Below are 16,067 nucleotides of genomic sequence, written 5' to 3' on the forward strand. Positions count from 1 at the left end.
GTAAAGAAAGTTAATTTCCTGTGTGTAGAAGGGATGATACTGAGTTAACTTAGTGATACATTACAGGCACTTCATTCTGTTCGTACCACACCTACTTATTTGAAAGCCAGAACACCTTCCCAGCTTTTAGTGCATCTAGAAATCAGAAGAACCACTTTTTATGACATTTAAAGTGATCTTACACAGCAGGTTGTAACAGCACACTACAATAAATGGTAGCTCCATAAGCAAGTGACATGCTATTCAGTGTGTACATACCACACGGACACACTGAAGTAGCCTGTTCTGAAGGCTTCAACCTAAACCATTACTTTCACAGAAGGAGAGTCTCCCTATTAGGGGCTTATTTACCAAGTCCCCTTAATTCTAAAGAAAATTGCAGTATGACAGCAGACTGTACATACATTTGCACAGCAACTCATTTCAATAATGAAAAACTATTTTAGGGCTACCACTATTAGCCAACACATTAGCATTCAGAAGAGCATTTAACCAGAAAAGCAAAACCATATGTCAAACCCCCAAAATTTACTACTGGCAGTTCTGATCTAAAACAATGTCACAACAGGTAACCTGAACATAAAGCAAAGCAACAGCAGCGTGTTAGTGTTTATTTTTCTTGTTTAAAAGAAATTTCTTGTTTAAATCAGCATGATGTATCTACATCTCTTCAGTAACATTACTATTACAGCTTAGCTAGCAAGAGCAGGACATTCCAAAACAGAGTCAGGACACGCAAGACTAACGATCCTCCTCTACTTGGAATTCAGGCTACACTTTAAGCAAGAACTCAGTATCTTCACTGTCCTAACTGCTTCAAACCAATATTAAAGAGTACAAGTCTACTAGCCCTAGAAAACTACCAAAGCAGGAATTGTGAGAATGACAGAACAAGATGTAGATCAGTAGAATGTTCTAGCAATAAGAACAAGCAAATTAAGTTCTCCAATAGGTTTCCTTATTAGTAACCCTGAAGACCTTGAGCTCCATATTAGTAACCCTGAAGATCTTGAGCTCTTTGAGGTCTTCACCAGTCATAAGTACCCTGTACCTTTGTCCAGCCATCACACTCTGAACTGTGTGCACTGCCACATTATATGCGGTCAGCTAGGCAACCAGCAGTCACATACTGACAAATAAAGCCTAACCCAACCCTACCTATTAGCTGCCAATAGGTCAACCAAGTGGCTCCAAAGGCTCTGTGAAGCTCAGCTATAGAAGCTACCTTATACACAAGCTCTGCTTTGGGGTTAGGAGAAATTCAGTTACCTGGAAGAACAACTGACAGAACAGCTTGCATGCTGCATGTTTCTTGACTAGATGAGCCACATTCTAAGTATTAAAGTATTAGAAGTATGCTTTGAAAGTCTGATATTCCTATTCTTTACTAGAGCTAGGCTGTACTGCAACAAATGCAGCACACAGCATACACTCCCTCAGTCAGCATGCATTAGGTTAGAAAATCTCCACTGTTTCAGATTTGCTCCCTGAATAATTTTGCTATTAAACAAACCAGTCAGAAATCTGACCACTTGTCAAGTTATGAAATAGCACCTTAGACTACTATCTACAGTACACAGTCAGTATCTCCTGACAAAGTTTAAGACAAAAAAAAGCTACTAGATCAGTTGCTAGAAACCTCAGGTAGAAGATAAATGGCTTCTAAACCCAGCTGCAGTGACAGCAGGTTGATACACAAGTCAGGATAGGGCAGATCCACCCATTTCACTCTATTGTACATGAATGCTGAATCAACATTTAAAGCTCATTCTTTCAGTATTACAGGATGTACTGTGCATACTTAGAAGCATGTTTTAAAGCCTGACTAGAATTCTATAGTCATCTGCCATCTACAGTGGCAGACAGTACTGCAGAAAGTACTTGAAGAACAAAAATTTTATTAAAAGCTAGTTCAAAATAGAGGTTTGTTCTTGCACTCCCAGCATTAGGGTTGAGCTCAAATTGGAAGTGATGAGAAGAGGCTCATATATACCTACCAAAGAAATTAAAGCTGCTAATTGGATGACAGATACCTAAGCAAAAAAATGCAAGTGTGCAAAACTTGGAGAGGTTACAAATCACTGCACAATTCAAAGACAGCAGCAAGTTTAATTTCAACTGATGTAACATACATTAGAAAAGCATGAGTTCATCCTGTACATTTCAGTTGGAAAAACAACTCTGACAGAGGATGGATGTTCTGACAATTTCAAAGCCTAGTTTCAAAGCCTTTGTGAAGACTTCCCCACACTGATTCCAAACAAAACTGCTCTGAACACACACGTTCAGTACTGTTACTTCCACTGAGAATCAACAGCTTACACTACTTCTATCAGTCATTTACTATTGTTATATGCAGCTCCTAATCAAATGGTCATTGTGTTTTTTTAATCAAAAGTGTATTCTAAATTAAACAAAAAACTGACCCGTGAGGTAAGAACATGCTTAGGCACCCAAGAGCTGTTTTTAAATAGAGCCTTATCAAGTACAGAGCATTTTAAAACAATAGATACAACAGTCAGAATTAAAAGACATATCCAATATGCTGCAACACATTCTAAAACACACTGACAAGGTTTGCAAGCAATGCCTCAAGCAGATATTTGCTCTTCAATATTTACATAATACTGAACCACTGCAAAGTTAAATTCAAAGCCAGCCTCTAGGAGACTATTTGGAAGGTAAAGGCTTCAATCAAACCTGGTGCCAAAGGCAGTAGAGTCATTTTGATTTAGTTTCTACAGAGATCAGAACTTGAGGACATTATACCATACTTCTAGTTACTGTTTAATTTTCCATCTGGTACAGGCATTTAGTAATACTGATGTAATAAGCAAGTCTTCACTTAGTACACTAAAATTGTTAGTCTGAGTCTGTTGTCTCAGTTACTAGCACTTACCATATTACATAGCACTACGAACACATCACAGTTTAAGACCAAGCAATCAAACTAATATGGGAGAGTCAAAATTCAAGGCATGTACTGAAACCTCAAGTTGCCATTTCATGGAAGCAATGTCTTTGAAGACACTCAGCAATGCAACTGAAGAGATGTTTTTGTTGACAGAGCATCTTTTTGAAGCAATGATACAGTTCATTTCTTCTAGTAAAAAAGTGGTCATGTAAAAAAAAATCAATCCATTTATTGTGAATTATTCTGAGAAAGTTTTCAGTGTATTCCAGCACATCCAAAGCATTTAAACATTTACAGCAGTAAAGGAAGCAGTAATATATATACACTAAGTAAGATGACGTTGTTAGCAACACCATTTCACAGCCTCAAACTTCTATACTGTGATTAACAGGACCTAATCACAGGCACATTAGTTTTTGTCTAAACAACAGGACAGATTCAAATAGCTACTAAGGCTTTCGTTCTTTCATTACCCGATGCTTACCTCTGAAGTTTCCCACTTTCTATATTAGAAATCTTTCACTACAGAGGCTTTTAAGAAACATGCAATTCTCTCCTTTTTAAACTTTAAAGAACTGTATGCCATATCCAAAATATTTTGCAGTATTACTTACATTCTTATTCCTGCTCTTCCTTTTATCACAAAAATCTACTTGCATCTGAAAAATGTATCTAGATCATTTTATAACACTACTAGGAAAAGCAATGTAAAAAAAGCATGGCTCACACTGTCACACTGCTTATGACTTCTCATTTCCAGTTATAGTACATATTAGCACTTAACTGAAGCTTTATGAACTGCAAGCTGAAGTTTTACCTGCACTATAACCATGTCCACAATAAGTTACTTCAGGTCACTACCAAAGGATCACACCCTGAGTAACTACTGCTCAGCACAGCAATATTAACTGCTGTTTTCCAGATGTTTTAATCAGCAAGTATCAAAAAGGAACATCCACAGCAAGTGCAACTAAAGCAGGAGTTAACCCAAGATACATACAGAACAGAACACAGATCCTTCTCACCCTTCTATGCTGTACTTCTAAATGACTGCTCATAGACCAGCTTTCAGCAGTACATAACACAATCCTATGATAGGCATATACAGAACCTTCATGCCAATTTAAACCCTATGAGCCTAATCTGAACTCTGCCCTCCCATCTCAACTTCCACCAGCTATTTCTTCCCCACTTTTCTAAACAAAAGACATTCTACATTGCAATTTAATATTTCAAGACAAGACCTCATGGAAGTTTAGGGTTTTAAAGAAACCAAGCCACACACTTCCACATAGAATAAGGGTTAGCCCCACTAAAGGGAGCGAATTAATGATATACATCAACATTAAAGCTAATGAGCAAAAGCAGTAACACTCCCTCACTGTGCTGTTGACCCCAATGCATCATTTTTAGTATTAAGTACACTGCTTTTCAATATTGCCTTCCTAGGCTTGCTTCACATCTTGCTCATATGATAGCACTTTCTCCCATTATGCTGAAAGACTAGTTCATAGAGCATGGATCACATCCCAGATTAAAAACAAGTATTATTTACAAGCAGAATGTGGAGAACCACCAGCACATGGCATGCAGTCTTGCAGACAAACATAGCATGTTAGCTGTATCAAGGCAGAAAGTGACCAGGCACATGTCAGCTTTGGGGAATTTTATTATTGTTAGCTCAATTTGATTGAATCTTTATTTGAAAATCTTTTTACAGAACTGGGATACATTGATACTCATTTAGGAAGTACATAAAAATGCATCTACACCTATGCTAACTGCAAGAATGTTTTAGGGTTAAGTGTGAGATAAAACTCAAGTTTGAAGAGCTGAACAAAAATATTTTTCACTATCACATCTAAAAGTTGAATGACATTAGATGCAGTTCCTGAAGTTTCAGAAAAACCCACTTGGACCTCGGGGTAAGAGATCATACATTACATTGAGCTAACTGCTAACTGCTAACTTCCTTAAGATCTGAAGAGTTAGTCTTTAATAATGAGTTTCTAGCCATACTTGATTTCAAGGGTACCCTCCAGTACACCAATAATGGAAAGCTAACACTACTTGCCAGAGTTTACTCTCTCAAGGGTAGTTAGTTCCAAAAACTCATCCTACAGTACCCATAAGTTACACTACAGGATTTCAGTAACAGGTCCAGTGTAGTTATACTGGTGGAGTGAAGAGGTAGATCACATACTATAAGCTTTTTCCAAGTATAGCTTGCCTTAACATTGTTTTTAGCTACTGTAAGGAGTCTTCCCCAAATATCACAAAATTAAGTTTTGCTTTTGAAATCCCTAGCTTTTGTCAAGAAAGCCATTAACCATCTTGCTGAACTACAATATAAGCCAGATAAAACAAGGTTTAAGACTGAAGAGGCAAGGTTAAAAATGCAGTTTTAGAAGAAAACTTTCATGTGCAGCTACAGCTTAAAGCTTCACAGCTTATTTTGTGTCTTAGATGCATGCTCATCTGTTTCATTTAAAAAGACCTTGCTTGAAACAGCAAGTTTCAGTATCACCCCCAACCATTTCAACCCATCCCTGCTACCAATAGAGGAAATACTCCACTTCCACAGGAAACTTATCAGCATAAAAAGTCTCTCCCTTACACAGTAGCCAAAAACTGCGCTTAAAGCCTTAATCCTGAACACTTACTAAGACTGCTACTCCCTTCCATCAAATTTCCTCACAATGCCTAGAAGCAGATCACATTTAAACAGCCTGACAAAAATGCACATGCACAGCCCTACAAAGTACTTTAAATTATGAACACCTGCAGATCATTCACAGGTTTCAAAGATCATAATAGTTCTGAGATGACCAATGATAAATAGGAAAATAGTTCAGGAGTAATTTGGTCACTACTTCCCTAAAGGGCAGGAAGTAGAGGTAGGAATGCTCAATGTACTCAATGTAAGCAATAACCTAAAAAAAATTATGGGGCCCAACACAGGCTTAGTCACTAAAGGACTAGCACAAAAAGAAAGACCAGATATAAACTGATATTGGAGAAAAATTAATCCAGATGACAGACATGTAATCTTGTCAACCACCTGATGGAGAATACACTTCCAGCCCCTACAGTGCATTACAGGGCAGAGAACTTCCCGCAGTGCTCATGAACCTTACTTCTTTCATATTCCATTAACTGTTCCTTCAGTTCTGTGACTTCCATAAAATACCTCTATCAAGCAGATGCTAAGAAACAAAGACATGAAACAAGGACCTGCTCTAAGGAACCTTCTTTGGAAGGGGGGTTGGACCCAATGATCTTTTGAGGTCCCTTCCAACCCCTACAATTCTGTGATTCCGCGAAAATAACTATACCAGTGAAAACACAAGCTGACTCTGCTTGAGAGAACTATCTGCATTGATAAGCATCTGCCTAGCTTACTCTAACCCAACAGCAGCCTTTAAAGCAAGCTGCACGCAAGATTTAACTATGGTTTCAGTAAAGATTTTTCAGAAGGCTGCTTATCGCTTTGTATCAGGTGAAAGTCAGCTTCTGCAGCAGTTGTCTTCATGAAATCAGCTTAACCTAGTGAATAAGCAGTACTGGTACACAATTCTCTAACCAGCCTCCAGTATGAGAAGGAAAACTGCCAAATACTACATGACCGGGTGGCAGCAGCATGCTTCATTGAAATGGCAACAGAGCAGCAAACAATACCAGAATTAGGCTGTCACCTAGACAGTAACAGTGTCTGGCTTATGTATCTTGAAAAACTGCCACAGAGCAGAAGCAAAGACCGCGTTTTCAGGAATCCACTCATCTAGTTAACTCATTAATTCTATTCCCACTGAGGATTAGACAGTAAAGATTGTTTATTTTTCCAGAGTTATTATTTCTAGAGTTTCAACTTTAAGTCTTCATGAATGGTCTAACTATTGGTACTTCAAGGTATCTGCTACCCTTTAGCATTTTTTAGAAGACAAAATACATATGTGAATTGCTTTTCACCTTAAATACATTTTATCACTTGCAAGGAAAAAAGTTCAATGCAGAACTAGCTACTGAACATCCTTATCTTAGAAAAGGCTACACCACCAACATTGCTGATGACAGCAAGGAAGCTCAGTGTCTTTGAAATTCTCTCATACTAAGACAGGGAACTAGAACTCAGTTCTGAACAGGACTCTTGCAGTGAGGTGAACCTACAACACCCCTTTCCCAGTGCACTTCTTGAAGCAGAAGACCACTGTATTAACCTGTGCAGAACAAAAAGGACACTAGAGTGAGTTAGGGTTCCCCAAAGACAATTCCAGACATTAGATTACCTCCCCTACCCCACAGATCTGTTACTTGCTACTAACCAAAACTTAATATTTAACTAGTTGCTAGCACAGGATTATCATTTTCCAATAATTCTGTTTACTTTAACACTGGTATAAATGCCAAGTCTCTTCGTGCTTCAAAAATGCTACCAGAAGTTGATACTTCATTCTACAGCTCTGAACTCTGTTAGGATCCAAAATGCATTTTCATACAGTCCATTTTCCTCATTCATTCAAAATGTGACAGTGCAACTTTTTAGTAACTAACAAGCCTTATACATGCAAAACTGTTCTTAGAGAATTGGGTAAATACCTTCAGCTGGAACACAGGTACATGACATGACATTAGGACACGAACAGTGACCAAGAGCCAAAGCATAAGAGGAAGACACTTTAAGAACCCCCACCCAATTTCAACCAAGTAGTATTGAAAAAGTTACTATTACCATGCAGAGCTATGGCTTCACGGAAGGGTTGCAAATCAGTCTCTACAGATGAGCTAGTTTCTGTGGAAGTAGCTCGGTTAGGGGATACTACAGTCAGTCTTGGGGGAGCTCTAGTATTTCTTGGAGGAGGAACTTTTCCACATAGGAAGCTGATCAAGTCTTCTCTACGAATAGTTCTTCTGCGTTTTTTAACCCAAGCTAACACATCCTTATTCCGACGCTGATAGCCAATCTGAATTCCTACATCAAAGCTTCGCTGATGGGCATCCACACTCTCTGCAAGAAGACAGAAAAGTATTCTTAGCACATGTTACAAGTGAAACAACATATAGCATGGTACACCACTGATATGGCTTCCTGTCAACCATAAGCATTAAACATTTCTTCTACTTGTCACTATGGAATGATGCATATTAAACCTAAACAGAATATTAACAAAAGGAGTTCCCCTTCCCACCCACCATTACAAGTCAGAAAGTTAACAATCCAAACACCACAGAAATAGCAGATTTGCTATACTACATGTCAACAGTACAGCACTATTTAGGAAATCATACTGTATTAACATTAAAATCAGAGGTGGTCAGTCTGAAACAGGTACTTAACAGACAAGCATTGGCTTAAGGAGCAGCTGCATGTTTTGACTGCATTCTTGAAGTAGATCAGCAGTTATAAAAACACACATAAATAACAGATTTTCTCAATTCCAACAGAAGGAACTTTCAGAAAAGTCCAATTTCTTTAGAGTCCCTCTAATTTAATCTAAGTTTTCTCTGCAGAAACAATTTGCAGGATACCATAGTTTTCAAAAAATTTAAAACAGTATCCCCAATGATTTTCCATTAGGCAGCAACATTCATGAAGGAAGTCGAGTTTTCTTTCCCTACTTAGACCCCATTAAAAGTTTGATACACAGAAACTTGAAATGTGCTACTTGTAATTAAACCTGCTACAAAAAGCAATTTAATTCTCCATTCATGTTAATGGTCATCTGTGTACAAAAGTACACTTCACCTCTAAAAGGCACTCCTAAATTATTTGCATTACATTGTTTTCAAACTTCAGTAAGTACATTTCTGGCTACTAGTTTAAGAGCAAGAAAATTTCACAGAAGAGTAACAGGTGGGACAAGCCATATTTCTCTACTCAGTAATGCCTATCTTGAGATAGATTCATCAGAGCTTTGCCAGCAACTATTTCAATTTTATAGAAGCTGCCACCATGTAAGCTCATGCTCCATTAAAAGCAAAATAGTATCCACTCCAGTTCCACTTTATTTCCATATTTTTTTAACCTGGCAAAGCTAATTAAAATTGCTTTTTATATTCTTGCATTACTAATAAAGTCTAATGTAATACTGTTCTGGGCAAACAGCTTTTAAGAAATTTAAGAACACCTGTCCGAGACATTGGTTTTACAGGCAAACTGACTTACACATCTAACCTAGTTCTCACATACAAAAACAATAATAATCACATAAAATGTTTAAGAATGGCATTTAAGTCACCACTGCACAACCCCCAAAAGACAGCACTAAAACCAACACTACTGAATGCTCTCCAAACAGAATACAACTTACCAAGAGAAACATCTCAAACTGATCATATTTTAAAAGCCACAAGGCTTACTGTAAGCTGTACAGGTACACTGAGAACATTAACACATTACTTCCATGCACTCTTTAATAGAGTATTTTTCCTTATGCTGCTTTGTAACCAAGGGTCTAGAAGACTTACAATTGCTAATTCCTGTCAAAGCAATGGCAACATGACAGATTACTCCTCCAGCCATTTTATGCTCCACAGCATCTAAGACTCCAATGCACTAGTAAAAGCTACCCTAACACTTCAGAGCTAGTTTGTAAACTGACAGCATTCCTTTAACACCTCCCTGAAATACCTTGAGAAAAAAGCTGGGCTCTTTATTTCTTAGGTTATGTCAACAACCTGCTCTTCTTGTATACAAGAACACTTGACAAAGGGCTAACTAGAAATTGTTATGAGGTCAAACACTGACTACTGATGTACCCTGGACAAATTTCAAGTATTGTTACCCTGGGAAAGATTAGACTTGCATTAAAAGCTACAGCTGCTTTGTTTACAAAGTTCAGCTGGCAAAATATACAAGCAGTCAAGCTGCCTACATTTTGCAATTATGAAGTACTAACACCACCAAAAATACAGCATTTATTAATAAGGTAAGCAATAGGCTCAGAAAGTCATTCTAATGACTAAGACTTTCTACATTGCTCTTAAGTTGTAAACCCTACCTTAGAAAACAAACCTTCACTTCTTTACTGCCACCTGGAAGAAAGTCTGGTGTCTTTCAGCTAGGCCTCGATCACCAGCACCATCCTGAGACTGGCAATCCAAGACCTTCACACTGCAGTACATTGAACTTTTAATCTATTTTGAGGAAAAAATGCTGACATTCAAGATACCATGGCATCCTCCTTACACATTGTTCCTTGTGTTGCTACTGTAAAGTTTTGGATGCCTCAGTTAGCAAATCAGAAATCTGTTGATGGGGCAAGACAGTTTGCAATGCTTAGCCACACCAAGTAATTCTACAATGCTTTGTCAAAATTCTTTCAAATCGAACACTACCGAGTATGTGAGAAGCCACAGGATAATTATGAGCAGTTTATCACTGAAGGCAAATTCACTTTAAGGAACTCCAACTTACAAGGTATGACATCGTCTAGATGGTTCTAGACATGTTCTCAAATATCTCCACTTGGGAGGTTAAGTGAAAATTGGAAGACTGTAGTATTACTTCAGCTCTGAGACCATTTTAAGGGAAGATTTCCAGAGCTACTTTTTGAAGTATTAAGTCATACCTGGCTGAAGACAGCTTCCTACTTGAATTCTAGTTTCCCTGATCCTTGACAAACCACATATTCTTCCATTAATCACATTATTGCAGAAAAAATAGGCCTCATTTTGCCTATAATGGAAGTAATCAACTGATTTAAGCAAAAATAAGCAGCCTTAGACTTCGTAGCAAGAATGCTGTAAAGGCCAACGCAATTTGTGAAATAGACAAATATCCACTGCTACTCTGGCTCCATGCTCAAGTGACTGGTGTCCCAGGCCATGTTTTACTGACCAACTCTTTCAAGCCGACTTTGTGCTGTTACCTGATGTGCTGCCCCTTTATACAACCTATCACATGTATACAATATTCACATGCACTTTTTGCAGGAGTCATGTCTCTACCAGTGAGGGTTATTTACTTACATTGACTCTTTGCTTTCCCCACATCTGTCAGAAACTTGATAAGCCATCACAAACATTACTAAATTCAGTTGTTTAAAGCAATTCCCACAAACCAGGAAACTCAAGACAAGCGAAAAACTTGCAGGATGTACAAGTATTAGTGTACAGACCAAGAAAAGAACACCCCCAGAACTCAAAACATGGAAAACATCCATCAGAAAAACAAATTTGGAACTTAGCCTATGTTTCCTCCCAATAATGGAAGACAGTAATAATGGGATTCACTTTGTGCCAATTCAAGCCTCTACTGAAATCATTTCTGTACAATCTTTTGACCAAATCAGAAACCACTGACTGATTCTTCTGCAGCAAAGAACTCTTATGTCAACCCAAAGAACAGCAGAGTTCAGAAGCAGGCCTTGATCAACAGAAACACAGTCAAACAGCACAAAAGCACAGCCATGTACAAAGTGCATTCTTATCAAAGCTTTGGCTAAGATTGCTTTCTTATAGACACCCTGGACACAGTCATTACATGATTCAGGTGCTTAAAATAAACTGGGAGGCTTATTTAAGAAGCCTCACTGTCACAAGAACAAATTTTATTTTCACCACAAAGCAACTATGCAGGACTCTGCAAACACTAAACCTAACTTATACTTCACCACAGATATGCATTTATCATACTGATATCCCAACATTTAATACACCATGAAATACATGATATGCAGGAAATTTAAGTACTAAAGAAGCTATTGCACTCTTCCCTTGAATTCACAAACAAATTAAGAACATCCTTTTTCAAGGGTCTCAAAATAAAACAGCTTTTAAGTTGTTAATCACTAGCATCAGGCAACAGAAAAGATTCAACTACTGTCAGCTAAAGTGGCCCTGGGAAAACTTGCAAGATTCAGGAAGCAGTCTCGGGTTAGATTTTATCAGCATGAATAAGAGACATTAACAGTCCCTATTTATGAGTAAGCCAAAGCAGGAGGCAGAGTGGGACTCAGCAGGGAGGGCTGCTAGGGCAGCGGGAGCAGCCCCTTACCTTTGTAGAGGTTGGTGACCGCAGTGGCTGCATTCTGGAAGGGGACCCAGAGGGAGAGCCCCGGCTGCTGGCACACCCGGTCTGCAGGGAGGGAAGGACACACGCTGTTTATTTTGGAGTCACCAACTCCGAACGGCCATGTTAGGTTTCGCCATTTTGTTCCACCTTCCGAAGGCAACTCTGGAGCTGGGCCGGGAAGGGCGGACCGGCTGCGGCCCGGACCGGGACACCGGGCACAGCGGCGGCAGCGTCCGCAGCCCGCCGGGGAAGCGCTCTGCCCTGCCCCCGCCCGCAGCCCCCGCCGCACAATGGGGCCGGCCCCTCACTTCGCCATTTTGTCGGAGCCTCTTCCCCGGGCTGGGCGGCAGAAGCCGCCGCCGGCAGGGCCGGCCTCCCCCCCACCCTCCCGCCCCCGCAACTCCCCGGCTCCTCCGCGGGGCTCGCCCCCGCGGCCCGGCACCCTCCGGCCGCGGCCCCCCGCCGAGGCCGCCCCCCGCCGAGGCCGCCCTCGCCCGGCCGCCCCGGGGCCGGCGGAGCCCCTCCGGCCGTCCCCCGGAGCCGAGCCCCCGGCCGGGCCGCAGCAACCGGCCCGGGCCCCTCCGCTGGGGGCCGCCACGGGCGCTGGCCGGGCAGCAGCCGCGGCTCGCCCCTCACGCCATTTTGTTTTCCCGGCTGCCTCTATGGACGGGCGCGGAGCCCCGGGCCGGAAGCCCGCTCCTCCCCCTGCCCAGGCCGCTGCGGCCGCCGCAGCCCCTTTGTGGCCCCGCTCCCAACCCCGGTGCCCCCCTCCCGGCCCGGCCCCGCACCGCCGGGCCCGCCCGTCCGCTGTGCCCGGCCCCTACCCGGCCTCGCTCGGGGCCGGCCGCCCCCTCATCCCCGGCCCTGCCGCCACACCACCCCACCCCGCGGGCGCCCCCCGTCCCCGCTCACCCTTGTAGAGCTGCGCCACGGCGGTGGCCGAGTTCTGGAAGAGGTGCCAGAGCTTCTGCTGCTTGTGCTCGGGCTGCGCCGCCGCCTCGTCCTGCAGCTCCGGGGCCAGCGCCTCCTCCTGCTCGGCCTCGGCCAGGCACTGCCGCTCCCACTTGCTGAACCAGTGCTCGGGGCCGTGCTCCTGGATCTCCGCCTCGCCCTCCTCCTTCTTGTCCTCCATCCTCCGGCCGGCTCCGCGACCCCGCCAAGCAGGCCCGGCCCCGCCGGCCGGCCCCGCTCGCCTCTTCCTCCGCGCCCGGCCCGGCCCTACCTCACCCCCATGCTCCCGGGCGCAGCCCGGCCCGCTCCGTCAGTCGGCTGCACACACACTGAGCGCCGGCGCCGCCCCGAGCGCAGTAAAAGCCCGGCGGAGCCGCCCGGAACGCGCCGCCGCCCAACGCCCGCCCCGCAGCGCAACTGGCCGCCGTTGCCCCGGCACCTCCGGTTTGAACGGCAGCGCCTCGTTCCATTGGCTGCTCCGCACGCCCATCAATGCGTCGCGTCACGAGGGGCGGGGACGGGCCGCAGATTGGTCACGCCGTCACAGACTCGTGCGCAGACGTCGCCGGCCGCCAGGCGCAGGCGCAGTGGGGCTCCCTCCCTGCCCCCCCCTCCCCACCCAGCCGTCGGCCTGGCCTTGCCCCTCCCCCTGGCGTGAGCCCTGAGGCGGCTCCGCCCGCGGCCGCCCCTCGTCCCCCGCCGGGACCGCGGCCGTGAGTGGCCCCGGGGTGCCTGAGGCGGCGGCGCGGGGCTGTGAGGGCACGGCACGGCAGGGCAGGGCAGGGCGGTCCTGCCATCTTGGCGCCGGAGCCTTCCCCGAGCCGGGCGAGGCGTTGCCCCGCCTCGGGCTTACCCCGGCTGCTGGCAGTGACAGGCGGCCGCCTCCTGACCCGGCGGCGGGGCACGTCCCCGCTCCACACAGCGCCGCCGCCGCCCGGCCCAGGCGCTACGGCCCCGGGGAAGATGGCTGCCGGGGCGGCCCGGGGCTGCTGGCCGGCCTTGCTGCACCGCCGGGCCGCGGGGGGTTATCGTTGTTCATCGTACGTTTGCACTGTGTGAGACACAATTCCAATAAATTATTGACAACCTGAGTTTCTTTGTGTCTAAGCCCCTCATTTACTTCACACTCTTCAAAATACAGCTGTGGAAATCACATTCATGTCTTAACTGCTCAAGTCACACTAATGCCCCTCCAAGCCCCTATGCAAGACAAGCCATGATTTTCTGTAGAAATGCTGATTAGTCGGCAGGCACATTGTGTTCCCCTCTCTCTGTGTCCTCTGTAAAATACTTGGAGCTCAACGAACAGCTCCAGTGACAGAGCAACTGACATAACGCAACGCCCTTACGTGCTCGGAATGGGGGATCCCGTCACGGTCACAAGCCAGTACACGTTTTAAGGTACAGCCCGGTTCAGCTCTGCGCTGTCTACCCTGAAAGTGCAGCACTGTGGGAATTGTAGTTTCCAAGAGCTGCCGGGGAACTGCTGGCATTGCTGCAGTGCCTGAGGAATACAAGTGATGAAATTTCCTCAGCCCAGTGAGGAGAGCTGGAGGAAGATGCCTGAATGTATGTGTCAGAGCGAGGAAGGAGGAGGATGACTTCAGCAAGGTGCTCTGTCTCCAAGGCAGCCTGGCGAAGAACGAGCAGTGAAGTCAGCAGATTGAGGAGCTTTCTCCAGCATGAGGCTGGATGGGACGTGGTAGCTTCTGGCTTCCTAAGAGAAGACTGGGTTTTGTGCATGACTGAGGTGAGGCTGGCTGTGGATTCAGTAGGGGAACGAGAGAAGTACAGTGGTGATGCAATTCCTGTGAAGCCTCCACCCACTCCTTTCAATCACAAAGAAAAGAAGCTTATATCTGAAATTGTACCTCAAATATGCACTCAAGTGAAGAGGGAAACTGAGCTAGTTACTGCATCTTAATTTTAGCGCAAGCATGATACCCATGGAAGTATGTAATTCCCTATTCTGGAGCTGGAGATGTTGATACAAGCTAAATATCAATAGATATATAATTTACTGTCATGCTAGCTGTAACATTTATTTAACTGTTTGGGTTTTTTCTAATGCAGCCCTAAGTTAGGAACTCAGTGAGTCAAGGTTACTTCACAGCTATAATGTAAGCTAGTTCTGCCATTCTTAATTACTGAAATTCCTGGATGGTGTCGATGTCAACTACAGCAGTTCCAAGAATACCTCCTTAGTTTTCCCTGTACTAGTCTTGTGAGCAGCACAATATACTCTGAGTCATATAGGATATTGGGCAACATCAAGGTCCTTTATGCTTCTAGAGATGTTTAAAGTGGAATTAAATTAGCTTTATATCACTTTGTTCCCAAGACGTAAAAGTTATTTTATGGGCCAGGCTGAATTATGATAAAAACCAATGTCCTTCCGTTGCTTTATGGCCAATCTTCATATACCAAGCAGGATTTATCATCTTTTGGGTGGTTTGGGGGTTTTGTTTTGTTTGTTTGTTTTTGCTCTGGTGCAAAGTCTAAATACGTCTGCAGCTGGTTTTATATCCTCTGCCCAGAGTCTGCAGAGCCAAGGCTGCGTGTGAAAAGCTGGATTTCAGATCAGCTCTTCCATATTATTAAACTGGTGTTATACATAAACTGATAGTAATGCGTACCCATCTGACCCAAAACCACTAGATGTTGGAAACACAAACTTTATGAATTGTTTCCTCTCTGGACAGTCTTTTTCATTCAGTCCATACTTGTTCTCATTTTGAACCTGGATCTTTGTACAACTTTCCAAAACATACGAGTAATCAGGCCTAAAAGCATATGTAGTGGAGGAGGAGATGGCATGAGGAAATAGTTAGGAGAACTGCGTGTGTGGTATTTTTTTGATCTTTAAAGACTACTAAAAACTAAAAGCTGCAGGCTGTCATCTTACTTAGACCACTGAGACTAGGGACATTCTGCTTGTGGGTTATGCTATGCTACTGCATGTAAGTAGACAGGAGGAAAGTATCCGTGCCCCTGTGCATGTGTTCTAACCTGAAGTTGTAGCATTGGCTTTTTTATAAGTATTTCAGAACACTAACGTATGTACACGGAAGCATGGATATTATTTTTCTTTTCAGGTACATCTCTGTCAAGTCCTTCGTTAGGATTAATAACTTTATCAGGCTTAGGAATAGGCCTAGGTACAAGCTATTGGTCCTTTATGAATGTACA

At 43.6% G+C, this 16,067-nt stretch overlaps 1 protein-coding gene across 1 annotated transcript in view; it reads right to left on the minus strand.

Annotated features, from left to right (window-relative positions):
* The window catches only part of HAPSTR1 (HUWE1 associated protein modifying stress responses), a 16,733-nt gene extending 3,432 nt beyond the window's left edge, over nucleotides 1-13,301 (minus strand). Inside the window, exons 1-3 of the mRNA XM_080556997.1 lie at nucleotides 12,840-13,301; nucleotides 11,910-11,990; nucleotides 7,644-7,919 (exon numbers count right to left, since the gene is read on the minus strand). Of these exons, the coding sequence (XP_080413123.1) occupies nucleotides 7,644-7,919; nucleotides 11,910-11,990; nucleotides 12,840-13,059 (577 nt within the window). The 5' untranslated portion in view covers nucleotides 13,060-13,301. The remainder of the gene's footprint in view (nucleotides 1-7,643; nucleotides 7,920-11,909; nucleotides 11,991-12,839) is intronic.
* Nucleotides 13,302-16,067: the final 2,766 nt, after the last annotated feature.

This window comes from Anser brachyrhynchus (genome assembly GCF_964034855.1).
Source record: "Anser brachyrhynchus genome assembly, chromosome: 15".
Classification (NCBI taxonomy): Eukaryota; Metazoa; Chordata; class Aves; order Anseriformes; family Anatidae; genus Anser; species Anser brachyrhynchus.